The sequence below is a fragment of the Meriones unguiculatus genome, assembly GCF_030254825.1.
Source record: "Meriones unguiculatus strain TT.TT164.6M chromosome X unlocalized genomic scaffold, Bangor_MerUng_6.1 ChrX_unordered_Scaffold_30, whole genome shotgun sequence".
Taxonomy (NCBI): Eukaryota; Metazoa; Chordata; class Mammalia; order Rodentia; family Muridae; genus Meriones; species Meriones unguiculatus.
Window position 1 is genome coordinate 10,898,888 of NW_026843706.1, and position 14,412 is coordinate 10,913,299.

Below are 14,412 nucleotides of genomic sequence, written 5' to 3' on the forward strand. Positions count from 1 at the left end.
GTATGACAGGAGTCTACTGAGCACATCTGAAAGACTCTAACTAGCAGTGTTTTCAAAGCAAAGACTCATGACCAAACCTTTGGCAGAGTACAGGGAATCATAAAAAAGAAGGGGAGTTAGTCTGATACGGAAAGGACTGGAGCACCACAAGGATCAAATATATCTGGACACAGGGTCTTTTCTGAGACTGACATTCAACCAAGGACCATGTATGGATATAACCTAGAACCTCCTCTCAAATGTAGCCTGTGGTAGCTCAGTAATCAATTGGTTTCCCAAAGTGAGGGGAACAAGAACTATTTCTAACAGGAACTCAATGACTGGCTTTTTGGCCTCCCCACTCCCCCAAGGGAGGAGCAGTCCTGTTAGGCCACAGAGGAGGGCTTTGTAGCCAGTCCTGAAGATACCTGATAAAACAGGATCAGATGAATGGGGAGTAGGTCCCCCCCTATCAGTGGACTTGGAAAGGGGCAAGGTGGAGATGAGGGAGGGAGGGAGGGAGGGACTGGGAGGGAATGAGGGAGCGGGACATGGCTGGGATACAGAGTTAATAAAATGTAACTGATAAGAAAAAAATAAAATTAAAAAAAAAGAAAAAAGAAAATGGCTATCCTGCCAAAAGCAATTTACAGATTCAACGTTATTCCCATCAAAATACCGGCTGAGTTCTTTACAGACCTTGAAAGAATGATTCTCAGCTACATATGGAGAAACAAAATACCCAGAATCTCCAAAATGATCCTGTATAACAAGAGATCATCTGGAGGTATCTCCATCCCTGATCTCAAGCTGTACTACAGAGCAACAGTAATAAAAACTGCATGGTATTGGCATAGAAACAGAATGGTGGATCAATGAAACTGAATAGAAGACCCAGAAATAAACTCACACACCTATGAATGCTTGATTTTTGACAAAGAAGCCAAACGATTAAAAGGAAAAAAGATAGCATCTTCAACAAATGGCACTGGTCCAACTGGATGTCTACATGCAGAAAAATGAAAATAGACCCATATTCATCACCGTGCACAAAATTAAAATCCAAGTGGATCAGAGACCTCAACATAAAACCAGATTCTCTAAATTGGTTAGAAGAAAAATGGGGAACATCTTAGAACTCATTACCACAGGAGACAAATTCTTGACCAGAACACCAACAGCACAGGCTCTAAGAGCAACCATCAGTAAATGCGACCTCATGAAACTGAAAAGGTTCTGTAAAGCAAAAGACACTGTTGTCAGAACAAAATGACAGCCTACAGACTGGGAAAGGATCTTCACCAACCCTATATCTGACAGAGGGCTTATATCCAGCAAATATAAAGAAATAAAGAAGTTAAAAAGCAATAAATGAAGTAATCCAATTAAAAAATGGGGTATGGAGCTGAACAGGGAATTCTCTGTAGAGGAATATAGAATGGCAGAGAAACATTTAAAGAGATGCTCAATATCCTTAGCCATCAGGGAGATGCAAATCAAAACAAACCTGAGGTTTCACCTTAAATCCATCAGAACGGCTAAGATGAATAACTCAAGTGACAACACATGCTGGAGAGGTTGTAGAGAAAGGGGAACCCTCTTCCATTGCTGGTGGGAATGTAAATTGGTACAACCACTTTGGAAGTCAATCTGGTCCTTTTTCAGACAATTAGGAATAGTGCTTCCTCAAGATCCAGCTATACCACTCCTAGGCATATACCCAAAATTTGTTCAAGTACACAACAAAGACATTTGCTCAACCATGTTTGTAGCACCTTTATTTGTAATAGCCAGAACCTGGAAACAACCCATATGTCCCTCAACGGAGGAATGGATACAGAAATTGTGGTATTTCTACACAATGGAATACTACTCAGCAATAAAAACGAGGAAATCATGAAATATGCAGGCAAATGATGGGATCTAGAAACGATCATTCTGAGTGAGGTATCCCAGAAGGAGAAAGACACACATGGTATATACTCACTCATATAGTCCTACAAGATATGACAAACATAATGAAATCTATACACCTAAAGAACATAAACAAGAAATTGGACCCGGGGAAAGACAATCAATCCTCACTTCGAAAGACAAATGGGAGGTGCATTGGACATAGGAGATAACAAGTAACAGGACAGGAACCTACCTCAGAGGGCCTCTGAAAGACTTTACCTAGCAATGTATCAAAGCAGATAATAAGACTCATAACCAAACCTTTGGCAGAGTGCAGGAAACCATATGAAAGAAGGGGGAGTTTGTATGAAGTGGAAAGAATAGGAGCTCCACAAAGACCAAATATATCTGGGAACAGTTGTCTTTTCTGAGACTGACACTCCATCAAGGACCATGTATGGATATAACCTAGAACCTCTGCTGGGATGAAGCCCGTGGTAGCTCAGTAACCAATTGTTTTCCCATAGTAAGGGGAACAGGGACTATTTCTGACAGGCACTCAATGGCAGGCTCTTTGCCCTCCCCACCCCCCAAAGGAGCAGCAGTCCTGCTAGGCCACAGAGGAGGACTTTGCAGCCAGTCCTAAAGATACCTGATAAAACGGAGTCATATGAAAGGGGAGAAGGTCCTCCCCAATGAGTAGACTTGGAAAGGGGCAGGGAGGAGATGAGGGAGGGAGGGAGGGTTTGGAGGGTAATGAGGGAGCGGGATACAGCTGGGATACAGAGTTAATAAAATGTAACTAATAAAAAATAAATAAATAAAAGAAGAAAAATTGGGGAAGAGCCTGGACCTCATTGGCATGGGAGACAGCTTCCTGAACAGAACAGCAATAGCACAGGCTCTAAGATTAACTATCATGAAACTGAAAAGCTTCTGTAAAGCAAAGGACACTCTGCTCATTACAAAACAGCAGCCTACAGACTGGGAAAGGATCTTCATCAACACTATATCTGACAAAGCAATACTATCTAGAATATATAAAGAACTTAAAAAGTTAAACACCAACAAACCAAGGAATCCCATTAAAAAATGGGGTACAGAGATAAACAGAGAATTCTCAACAAAGGAATATCTAATGGCAGAGAAACACTTAATCATCAGGGAGATGCAAATCAAAACAATCCTGAGATTTCACCTTACACCCATCAGAATGGCTAAGATCAAAAACTCAAGTGACAACACATGCTGGAGAGAATTGGAGAAAGGGGAACTTTCCTCCATTGCTGCTGGGAATGTAAACTTGTACAACCACTTTTTAAATCAATCTGGATCTTTCTCAGACAATTAGGAATAGTGCTACCTCAAGATCCAGCTATACCACTCCTAGGCATATATACCCAAAGTATGTTCAACTATACAACAAGGACATTTTCTCAACTATGTTTGCAGCAGCTTTATTCATAATAGCTAGAACCTGGAAACAACCTAGGTTTCCTTCAACCAAGGAATGGTTACAGAAATTGTGGTATGTTAACACAATGGAATACTACTCAGCTTTTAAAAACAGGAAAATCATGAATTTTTCAGGCAAATGGTGGGAACTAGGAAAGATCATCTTGAGTGACGAATTCCAGAAGCAGAAAGACACACATGGTATATACACACTCATAAGTGGTTATTAGACATATAATATAATAGAAACACACTAAAATCTATAGTCCTTAAGAAGCTAAACATGGAATACCCTAGGGAAGATGCTCAATCCTCTTTCAGAAGTGCAAATGAGATAGACATTGGAAGCATGTGAAGACAGGGAACAGGACAGGAGCCTACCACAGAGGGCCTCTGAAAGACTCCATTGATTGTGGTATCAAAGCAAAAGCTGAGACTCACAGCCAAACTTTGGGCAGAGGGTATGGAATATTATGAAAGGGAGAGATAGAAAGACCTGGAGGGGACAGGAGCTCTAAAAGGATACCAACAGAGCCAAACAAACAAACAAACTGCACCTTGGAGGCCCTGCAGAGACTGACGCCCCAACCAAGGACCATGCATAGAGAAGACCTAAAACTCCTGCTGAGATGTAGTCCATACACTCTTTCTCCATGTAGATTCCCTAGTAAGAGGAGCAGCGGTTGTCTTTGGCATGAACTCAATGGCAGGCTCTCTGTTCACCTCCCCCTGGGGTGAGCAGCCTTGCCAAGGCTACAGAGGAAGACAATGAAGTCAATCCTGATGAGACCTGATAGGCTAGGGTCAAATAGAAGGGGAGGAGGTCCTTCCCTATTAGTGGACTAGGGAAGGGACATAAGGGGAAAAGAGGGTGGGAGGGTGGGATAGGGAGGAGAGGAGAGAGGGGCCCACAGCCAGGATACAAAGTGAATAAATTGTAATAAATAATAATAATTAATAAAAATGCAAAAAAGAACTATACAATAAAATAGGGATTACCAGAATGAGAATGGTTCAAGGGAGCTTCACAGATCATTATCAGTTTTTGAGGCTGAATATGAACAATGATGTCCAATATTATACAGCACAGAAAGATAAGTATGTTTGATTAAAATTTATGTAATTATCTGTAATATCCTGAGGTATCTTGCAGAGATTTTTGAAATTTTTAATGCAAGATATTATGTTTATCAGAGCAACAGATACATGAACTTTCCTGATCTGTTTCGCATATTTGCATTGAAATATCACATTTCCTCCACAAATGTCTAAAGTTAATCAGCCTGGATCAAACAGAAAAATATATTTTGTAAGTAATAAGTCAAGAAAATATTAGAAATGTGTCATATTTTAATTTATATTATTCACATGAACTTTATATGATAACATAAAAAACCGTCCCCTATCTATAGAGTTAGAGTATTCTTATGATTCCTTTAGTGCTAGGGATGTTGGGAGAAATGGAAAGTGAGTTTGACTAGATAAGGAAAATACTGTAAAATGTTGGTGATTATTCTACAACTCAGTGAACACGTTAAAACTTACTGAACTACATACACTAATGGAATGATAATTATATGGATACAAATTATACCTATATAAATTGTTTTTAATATACTAAAAAAAAATAAAGGGGTTGCAGGGTGCAACTTATAATTGCTTGTAAGAATTGTTTAATTTGACAGTTACCTATACAGTGTACCTAAAAGTTGAGATATAATTAGGATTTTATGGTCATGCTGAACTTTCTGAAATGATGATGTCCCCTTGACAGAAGGTGGATTTAATATGGAACTTTAGTTCAAATCCATAACTGTAAGCAGGAAAATTTGAAACTCAAATTCTGGAAGTAGTTTTTCCACTTTCAGAGTATGGACTGTCTTTTGAGTTCCAGGCAGGAGCAAAGACAATCTTTTTTATATAGTTAATGGAGGCAGAAATGAAGTGAGGCAAAATAACCTTTCATTGGCACTGGCATACTGAAATATTAAATCTCATGAAGTTACTCATGAACATACCTCCAGTTATGTTAGCTAGACTTTTAAAAATTTAGAAAAGCCCTGTGCAATGGCACACACCTGTAATCCCAGGTCTTGGGGAGGCAGAGGCAGGCTCATTTTCATGATTTCGAGGCCAGCCTGGTCTACAAAGAGAGTCCAGGAAAGCCAAGGCTACACAGAGAAACCCTGCCTTGAAATACCAAAGGGAAAAATATGAAGATTTAAACCCCAAGAAATTTCTCTTTAGTCAATTTTATGGTTAATACCTTAAATTTTATTAAAACATTATTATAAATTTTATTTGGCAGGGTCAGTGGTAAAAGAAGTTATATTTGTGAAATTAGTTTGTTAGCATAGTACCACGTTATTAACGATGCATGGAGATATGTTATTTGTTAGCAAATGCGTTCCTTTACAAGAAACCAGTATGGATCAGAGGGGTCTTTACATTTTCTGTAACTAAAGTATTTCTTCAATTGAATACAAATATACTATGCATGTAAAAATACAAGAAAGTTTGCTTTCACAATATTTAGCGCTCTTCTGCCTACAGCTAACATTTTCTCCTTTTTCTATGGTAAAATGCACTTGAGTTGGCCACATGCCCTTCATAACTTTGCACAGAGCATCTCCAGCATCATATCATCCATGCTGACTGCACCAATGATGGGCCGGAAAAAGAGTTCAGTGATGACATCGGTATTGATGTATCTCAGCAGGAAAAGAGCACTATTCAGCTCAGTGGATCTGAGCTGGTACTCTCTCTGCATCATTCTGATGTGCTCAGTGAGGATCTGCTGAGTTCTCCACTGAAGGCCCTGGATGTATTTCACGCACTGCAGCCCAGGCAGGTCTGGAAGTAGAAAAAAAAAAATCTCTTTATTTTAAACAGCTTGCCTCAGAGATCTTTATGTTTTTTAACCATATTTAGTTTTGATTTTTTGTCCCTTCCCAATTAAAAAGGTACTCAAGCTTCTTGGTTAAAAGAGCTTTCTGGGGACAAGAATAACATGCTAAAAAAACAAAAAAAAAAGTTCTAAGTTTTCAGAAGCAACACTTCTAAGAATGAAAGAACATCCACTGATTTCTATTGAATATTCAGTAGGTGTGTGCACACATTTAATAAACAATGGCACACTGAATTTAGTGTTGATAGATTATAATTGATGCTCCAGTTCTTTTTCTGTGAAAATACAAAGAAATTGATGTTATCTCAAGAGAAATGTACCTATGAGAAATATACCATTTTATAATGATGAGAAGTTTTGCCAGATTACAATTATTTTGCTGTTCTTTTCCACAATTATACCAACTGTTCAGTCATCATATTGTAAACTTCACAGCTATAAACTGTAATTCACGTGTTTTGAATTATTGGACTCCAGGCTGATAGGACCTTAGAAGTTCATAATGAATTAGATGCTAGCGGTTACTATTTAGGTCACTATAACATAAATTCCAGATTGTAGAAAGTTTTAAAAATTACAGTTCTAATGAATATTCCAGTGGGTTCCTTTGGAGAAAAATATTGACATTAAAATGTTAAAAGATAAACATAAAACATCACAGAATGAAAAATGACTCAAAAGCAATTTTGAAACAGATTTCTTTTAAATGATGGTATAATTTGCCTTACTTCTACAAAATTCAACAGAAGATTATTTTAAAGGCTTTAAAAATAATAATGATGAAAAAAGAATAAAAAATAAAATAAAAAAGAATAATAAAAGAAGCATTCCTATTATAGGCAAATATCAGTTTATAAAAAAAACAACAAAATATAGCAATGCTTCTTATCTAGATTTTAATTCTAATTATAGTCCAAGCATTAACATCCTCCACTCTATTTATATCCCAATCCTCAACCTTGAATCTCTATTTAATTGTGTGTATATCCTGTTGATAAAGTGTCTCCAGGTCTACACAGAAATTGTGGTTTGTGAAAGCTGTATATTGTGAGGCACCCATTACTTTCACACAACAGCCTCTAGCCCCTTAAAGTAACTAATTTTATTCCTTGCATTAAAAAATCTTTTTAGAACACAAACTAAGGTTTCCTCATGGCATTCTAATTTATATTGTTCAGGTTGGTCCTCATTTCGTATTCCTCCTCACATCTCCTTGCCCCGCTTACTTGTACCTTTCCACCCATGCAAAAGGTCCCTTCAATGTAAAGGCAGAAAAAAAAAAAAAAGGATTCCACCCTTTACACATCTCCTTACCTTTCCTCGTCTCCTTATGTTAAAACCAATTTATATGTTTACATATAATTTAAAACTTTGTGAACCTTCATCATATAAAAGGGTTTAAACATACACAAGGGGATGCAAAATGGTTATCAGAAAAAGGAGGCCACATGTTTTACAGACCTTACATTTGCACAAATGTGGATGCATTGTGATTTAAATTACACACTTTGACAGGAAAAACTCCTATTGAGAGAGAACTCAGAAAAAATAGAGGAAGAATAGGAGAAGGAGGGGGAGAGAGGAAGAGGAAGAAAGAGTGTTGAGGGTGGCAAAGGATGTGAAACAGGGTCAAGGAAAGTGGGAAAGTACTGGAAATATAGACTTCTGAAAGCTGAGACCTTGGTCTTGACTTTGAATCTTAATAGAGTAGGATTAATAACATTGGCTGAAAGAGTGAGAGAACTGTTTCTCAGATGACCTCAAAAATCACCTGAGCCAAACAAGATAGATATTAGAAGTAGGAGAAGACAAGGAAGAAGATAGAAGCCTTCCACAGTAGACCTCTGAAAAATTCTACCCACCAGGGTATCAAAGGAGATGCTGAGACTCATAGTCAAACTTTGGGCAGAGTGCCAGAATCCTTATGGAAGAAGAGGGAGATAGAAAGATCTGGAAGGGACAGGAGCTCTACAGGAAAACAACAGAGCCAAAATACCTTGGCCCAGAGAGTCCTGCAAGGATGGATAACTCCAACTAAGAACTATGCAAGGAGAGGACCCAGACTCCCTGTTCAAAGGAAGCCCATAGGCTGCTCAGTTTCCAAGGTCCCTAGAAAGGAATACAGGGGCTATCTCTGACATGAACTCAGTGTCCAGCGCTTTGATCACCTCCACTGGGGGGTGCAGCCTTGCCAGGCCACAGAGGAAGATGATGCAGCCAGCCTTGATGAGAACTGATAAGCTAGGGTCATATAGAATAGGGAGGATGTCCCCTTGTATCAGGGGACTAGGGAAAGGGCATAGGGGAAGAAGAGTGTGGGTGGGTGGGACTGGAAGGAGATGAGGGAGGTCGCTACAACGGGGATACAAAGTGAAAAAATTGTAATAAATAAACATGTAAGTAAAATTATATTAAGAAAAAAAGTTTTAAAAAATCACCTGAGACACTTGTGTATGCAGACTTGCAGAATCTGGGTTGGGCTGAACTACTGACACTTGAGGGGAGGAGCTTGAGAAGACTTAGCACCCCAGCACCCAACACAAGCTCTTCTTACAGGCAAATTTGGAAAGCAGGAATGTAAGAAAAGCATATGTTAATGAGCAAAAACTTTTTTTTTAAGTTATGCCACTGTACTTAAAGATAGCTTGATGAAGGAAGAAAGAAGCATGTCCCACGAAGGCAGAAACTTCTGTAGCAGCAGTTAATAAAAGTAGAGAGCCAAGTAAAAAGCTTGCTTGTTACCCACCCCCATCTAATGCCTAGTTTCTGGCAGAAGCTCAGCAGCTTTTCATAGTCAGTCACATGTCTTCATTTTGGCTCCAACTGTCACTCAAAACTCAAAGTACATGCATGTAGAGGTGGTGTTTTTGTGACCTGAAGGGACAGTGCAAAGTTATCATGCTTACCTGGGTTAAAGAGCACGGTCCCCTTCAGATAGGCGTACTCCTTGGTGTCAATGTTGAGACTCCAGCACTTGATAAAGAAGCTCTTTATGGCCTGGACAGCAGCGGCCAAGGGCAAGTACCCAGCCTCTGAGGACACCATATGTGGCTGCTCTGTGCTCGGGGGATCTGAGGGCTCCGGGCTCCCAGTCTCCTGCCGCCTGGTGGTGAGCATTTCCTGCATCACACTGGGCTCAGAGATCTCCAACATCTCGAAGTGCAGGTGATCTTGGGCCAACTCAAGCATGAGTAGGGGCGCCCAACAGCTCCGCACCAGTACCAGCTGCTGATCCAGAGGTAGGATCTGGAAACAGGGCAAATACTTGACGAAGCGCAGCGTCTTCAACAGGCCAGCTGATGCTGCCTCATACACCACCTGTGGATCCTTGAGTGCCATCGGAAGCTGCATGCCAGATGAGGCGTCCCACCAAAGGGCCCTAGGCTGCTCTTGCGGAGTCGAGGATGTTTGCTCCGCCCTCGCGGTCGTGCCAGAGGCAATGCTGCTCTGCTGGGGCTGCTCTTCAGCGCACACATAGCTGCGGTACAGGAACGCCATGGCTTGTGAGCGCTGCAGCCCCTCTGGGCCACCCACACTCTGCGTACAGTAGGACAGCTGCCACCACTCTCCTCTGCGACCTGCCTCTGGTGCTTCCGGAGACACCTGCGTCTGCTTGGCGCTAGTGAGCAAGCTGTACAAGATGCTGCCCTGCCTTGGGTGCTCTTCTCCGCAGAAGCAGCACAGGTACAGGAGCGAGGGGGCCGGGCCAGCCGGCGGCCCCTCTCTGGCCACTAGGGGCTCAGCGCTGCCACAGGCGCAGCCCCAGCACTGAGCCCTGGGAGCCTCTGTCACCGCGCTTGGCTGCCTGCCGCTGGTGAGCATAGAGTAGAGGATGCTGCCCTTATGCGGGTGGTTCTTCCCGCAAAAGCAGCAGCGGTACAGGAGGGCCATGGCTTGCCTGCCGGGCTGAGAGCCGCAGGGGCAACCCCAGCACTGAGCCCCCAAGCACGCCTTGGGCTCTTTCGGAGCCTCGTGCTGCTGTTTGGCGCTCATCAGTAGATTGTAGAGGATGCTGCCCTGCCACGGTTGGTCCTCACCTGCCATGGCCCGAGGCTCCTGCAGCCGGTTCTGCCCAGTGGCCGCCGCCTGAGACTTATTTATACTGAGCTCGCACGCAAGCGCGTCCGCCTCCTCAGCCTGGACAAGGGAGCAGAGGGGGATGCGCTGTTCCGCTGGAATGTGTGCGTCCATGACCTTGGAAGTTCAAAGGGGCAAACACTCCTTAGAAGCTGGAAATCCAAAGGGAACGTCTCAAGGCTGGAACTCGCGGACCCTCCCTTCCTTTTTTTTTTTTTTTTTTTTTACTATACTCCTCGTTCGCCTGCCTGGATAAGAAGAGAGCAGTGAACCTGGGAAAGCGAGTTAGGGCTCTGTCCGGACACTTGCTATTGGACTCTGACGTCTAATTTATTCCCTTTATTAAAAGGAGACGTGCTCAAACGGGAAAATAGTCTGCTTCCATGGCATCTTCATAAACTTTTATGGAATGATCACAGTTTGTATAACTTGCATTTTGGAGAGTGCGCTCTCATTTTCTAAGACGTTAATAAATGTAGACTCCAGACCAATAGTGCCAGAATTACACTTGGGGGCTGAAATGCCTTTTCTCAAGCCCCAGACAAACTACTTGAGTGTGAGTTTTAACATTATCTATCCCCAGGCTACACACATGCACATTACACTTGAAAATTATTGTTGGAAGCCGACAATAATAAATCTCCAAAGCCGGGCATGGTGGTGCATGCCTTTTTTAAATCTTTTTTTATTTTATTTTATTTTTCTTATTAGTTACATTTTGTTAATTCTATATCCCAGCTGTATCCCGCTCCCTCATTTCCTCCCCAATCCTACCCTCCCTCCCTCATCTCCTCCCTGCCCCTTTCCAAGTCCACTGATAGGGGAGGACCTCCTCCCCTTTCATATGACTCCGTTTTGTCAGGTATTTTCAGGACTGGGTGCATGCCTTTAATCCTAGCACTCAGAGAGGTAGAGGCAGGGGGATCACTGTGAGTTCAAGACTGAAACTGAGTTAGAGGTTGAAAGTGAGTCCAGGACAACCAAAGCTACACAGAAAAATCCTGTCTTGAAAAACAAACAAATAAATCTGCAGTTTGACTCAATCAGTCACCCATTCTGTCCTGGATGCTGGATCAAGGATGTGGGGGCTGCAAACCGTATGTACTTGTAACTGAATTTCGGGAACAGAATAATTACAAGATTGTGAGAGTTCTCATATTTTTGTAGAAGCAGGATGCTGATAACTGTCGTTGTTCGCAACCATCCTAAGATACTAATGACAAATACAAGAATCAGAAAACCTGAATGCTGGCGTTTGTTACCGAACCTCCCTCCTTTAGTCTCACACAGACATGAAACCAGGGGCCTAATTGTATTCAACCATGTGACTTTCCTGTAACTAGCCAATTCTTACAACCACTATCCCCCTAACTTTACGATGCAAACCTTTGGTCTTAAAAAACAAGGAAGATGATCCATATGTACTCTCTCTCTCTATCCCATCTTCATCTTCTTCCTCCTCTTTCTTCTGTCCCTCTTTCAAGTTTCACCTCAATTTTTCTTCTTTTTAAACAATCTCATATGTGTACAGAATTTACTGTGATCATATTTGCTCTCTATTACCATCGCTAAGTCATCTTCTTTTGATTTCATTCTTCCATTCTTAGTCCCAATTAGTGTCCCTCCTACCTCAATGTTTTTATTATTTATTTATTTTTATTTTGTTTAATGCAGGTTCTTTTTGGGGGTAGCCGTAGCTGTTATATGTTTAAGATTGCAAAGGTTGTGTCATGTCCAGAAGACAAAATTTCATAACATTCTTCTCCCACAATTTTTTTGCCATCTCTTATATAATGTGCCCTAGATCTTGAAGGGATGATATAGATGTCTCACGTAAGGCAGAGTACCCAGCAGTTAATATTTATTCTGCTTGTGATGGTCCCTATGGCACAGAGATTTAATTCCTTGTTTTGGTACCAGATAAATTCCATTTAAACCCTGGTTCTGTTTTTTAATAGTGCCATGGTCTTGGGAAACATATTTCTTACTGTTGCTATAAAAATTACAAATGTAGTGGTTTATGGGAAACACAAATAACAAATATTATTAGATGGTGGTTTGAGAAGCCAGAAATGTGAAGTCACCATTCATGTCAGGCATTTCTTCTCTTTCTTTCTTTTCTTTTTTTATTTTAACATTTTTATTTTTTATATTAGTTACATTTTGTTAACTCTGTGTCCCAGCTGTATCCCGCTCCCTCATTCCCTCCCAATCCCACCCTCCCTCCCTCATCTCCTCCCTGCCCCTTTCTAAGTACACTGATAGGGGAGGTCCTCCTTCCCTTCCATCTGGTCCTAGCTTATCAGGTGTCTTCAGGACTGGGTAAAATGTCCTCCTCTGTGGCCTAGCTAGGCTGCTCCTCCCTCGGGGGAAGGGGAGGCCCAAGAGCCAGCCATTGAGTTCATGTCATACAGTGTCAGGTATTTTCTAAGGAAGAATCTATTTCCTTGCTTCTTCTAGCTTTTAGAAACTACCTGCATTCCTTGGCTCTTGGAAAACCAGTCAACTTCTGTTTCTGATTTATGGAGTCCTCTGAATTTTTTATACCATTTTGTGAACATATTGGATTCATCTAGATAGTCCAGAATGATATTGTCAGCTCAAAATCCCAAACCTAATCCAATCTACAGAACCTCTTTTCCTCCATAAATACTCATAATAGATGTTGGTAAAGTATCTACTTGATAAACTTGACTAATTCACATTTTTGAAAATTATTGCCTCGTTGTTCTGACATAGGGCCTGATGTATTTCAGGCTGACCTCAGATGGCTGTGTAGTCAAGGATGACCTTGAACGTCTGAACCTCCTGTCTCTACCTTTAGAATATTTTCATTACAGAAATGCATGTGATACATATATTTACATGGAATAAATTTAAACCGGGACCTATGTATCCCTGGGGCCTCTGGAATGATCAAAATGCTCTCGAACAATTGTTACAACCCCAGCTGTGAACTAATTTTAATATGTGCACCTTAACTGCCTTTCAAGGATTTCCATAAAATTCTTTTATCTCTTCTACTATGGTTTTATATATCCTAGAAACTTAAAACCATTTTGCTTTACTTTACTTTACTTTACTTTACTTTAATCATTCATAACCTTCATATCCTTAGTGCCTTTGGCTTTCATTTTAGGGTAGTGTCTACAGTTGAAACTTGAGAGCAGTACAGAGAGAAATGTGAATTTATAATGTGCTTGTTGTTGTTCCTGTTCTTTCCCAGTGGTTATGTCTTCTAATTTTTGTGTGTGTTTTCCCTTGAAGTTGTGATCTGATCTTCTATTTGCAACTCTGAAGGACTTTCTGAGCTCTTTGGATTGACTGTTTCTAAAGAGAGATTGCCTGTTTGTCCTTCAGAAGTAATCATCCTTGGAAATGTCAGGAGAAAACTGACTTCATATTTCCACTTTTCATTTTTTTTCCCTGAACAAATGGCCCCTGCGAAGCAAAATTGTCATCCATGTGTTTTGCTGGCCTGCTGGACACTACAGGATTAGCAAAGGCACAACATTCTAAGGCACTCACAGAGTTACTTATTCAATTTGCTCCACAGTTTCAGACCACTATGATAGTAAGACCAAAGGACACTTATCAAATTAACCTGTCATGTGCCGAGTCTGTCTCTAACTGCAATTCAGATATTAACACTGACTCATTGTGTGATGACCTTGGCCAGTTGGACACCTGCTTTGTAGAATCCATTATCTCCTCCAATTCAAGGTGGGAGTAAAGCTGTCTGCCTGCCTGAATACAACCTTCAACTTCAAAGTAATACAGTTTTCAATAAAAAATGTAGGAGCGAGGTTCAGGTGGGGATAAGAGTGGATAAAGCTCTGGTGGGGGACCTTCTTCTTTTTGATGGGAGAATAATTGACCCTTTTACTTTGTTCAGTCAAAGATGAAAACATATTCTTGATACACGTTAAATTTCTAACAACAAAATAACTTTTCATAAAATTAGTAAAAGTAAATCTAGCAATCTACAGCAGTATTCTTATTTTAAGAGTCAGTAAATATTTACTTGTTTTCACTATATTACAATAAAAAGAGCAATCAGAACTATATACTGCAATACAATATTACAAAAGCAGGGA

General features: G+C 40.8%; 1 protein-coding gene across 1 annotated transcript; it reads right to left on the reverse strand.

The window, feature by feature from the left end:
- Positions 1-5,587: 5,587 nt before the first annotated feature.
- Positions 5,588-10,337, reverse strand: Nr0b1 (nuclear receptor subfamily 0 group B member 1). Its single transcript, XM_021629661.2, has 2 exons — positions 9,145-10,337; positions 5,588-6,183 (listed from the first exon to the last, which is right to left on the reverse strand). The coding sequence occupies exons 1-2, from the start codon at positions 10,280-10,282 to the stop codon at positions 5,939-5,941; spliced, it is 1,383 nt and encodes a 460-aa protein (XP_021485336.1). The 5' UTR covers positions 10,283-10,337; the 3' UTR covers positions 5,588-5,938.
- Positions 10,338-14,412: the final 4,075 nt, after the last annotated feature.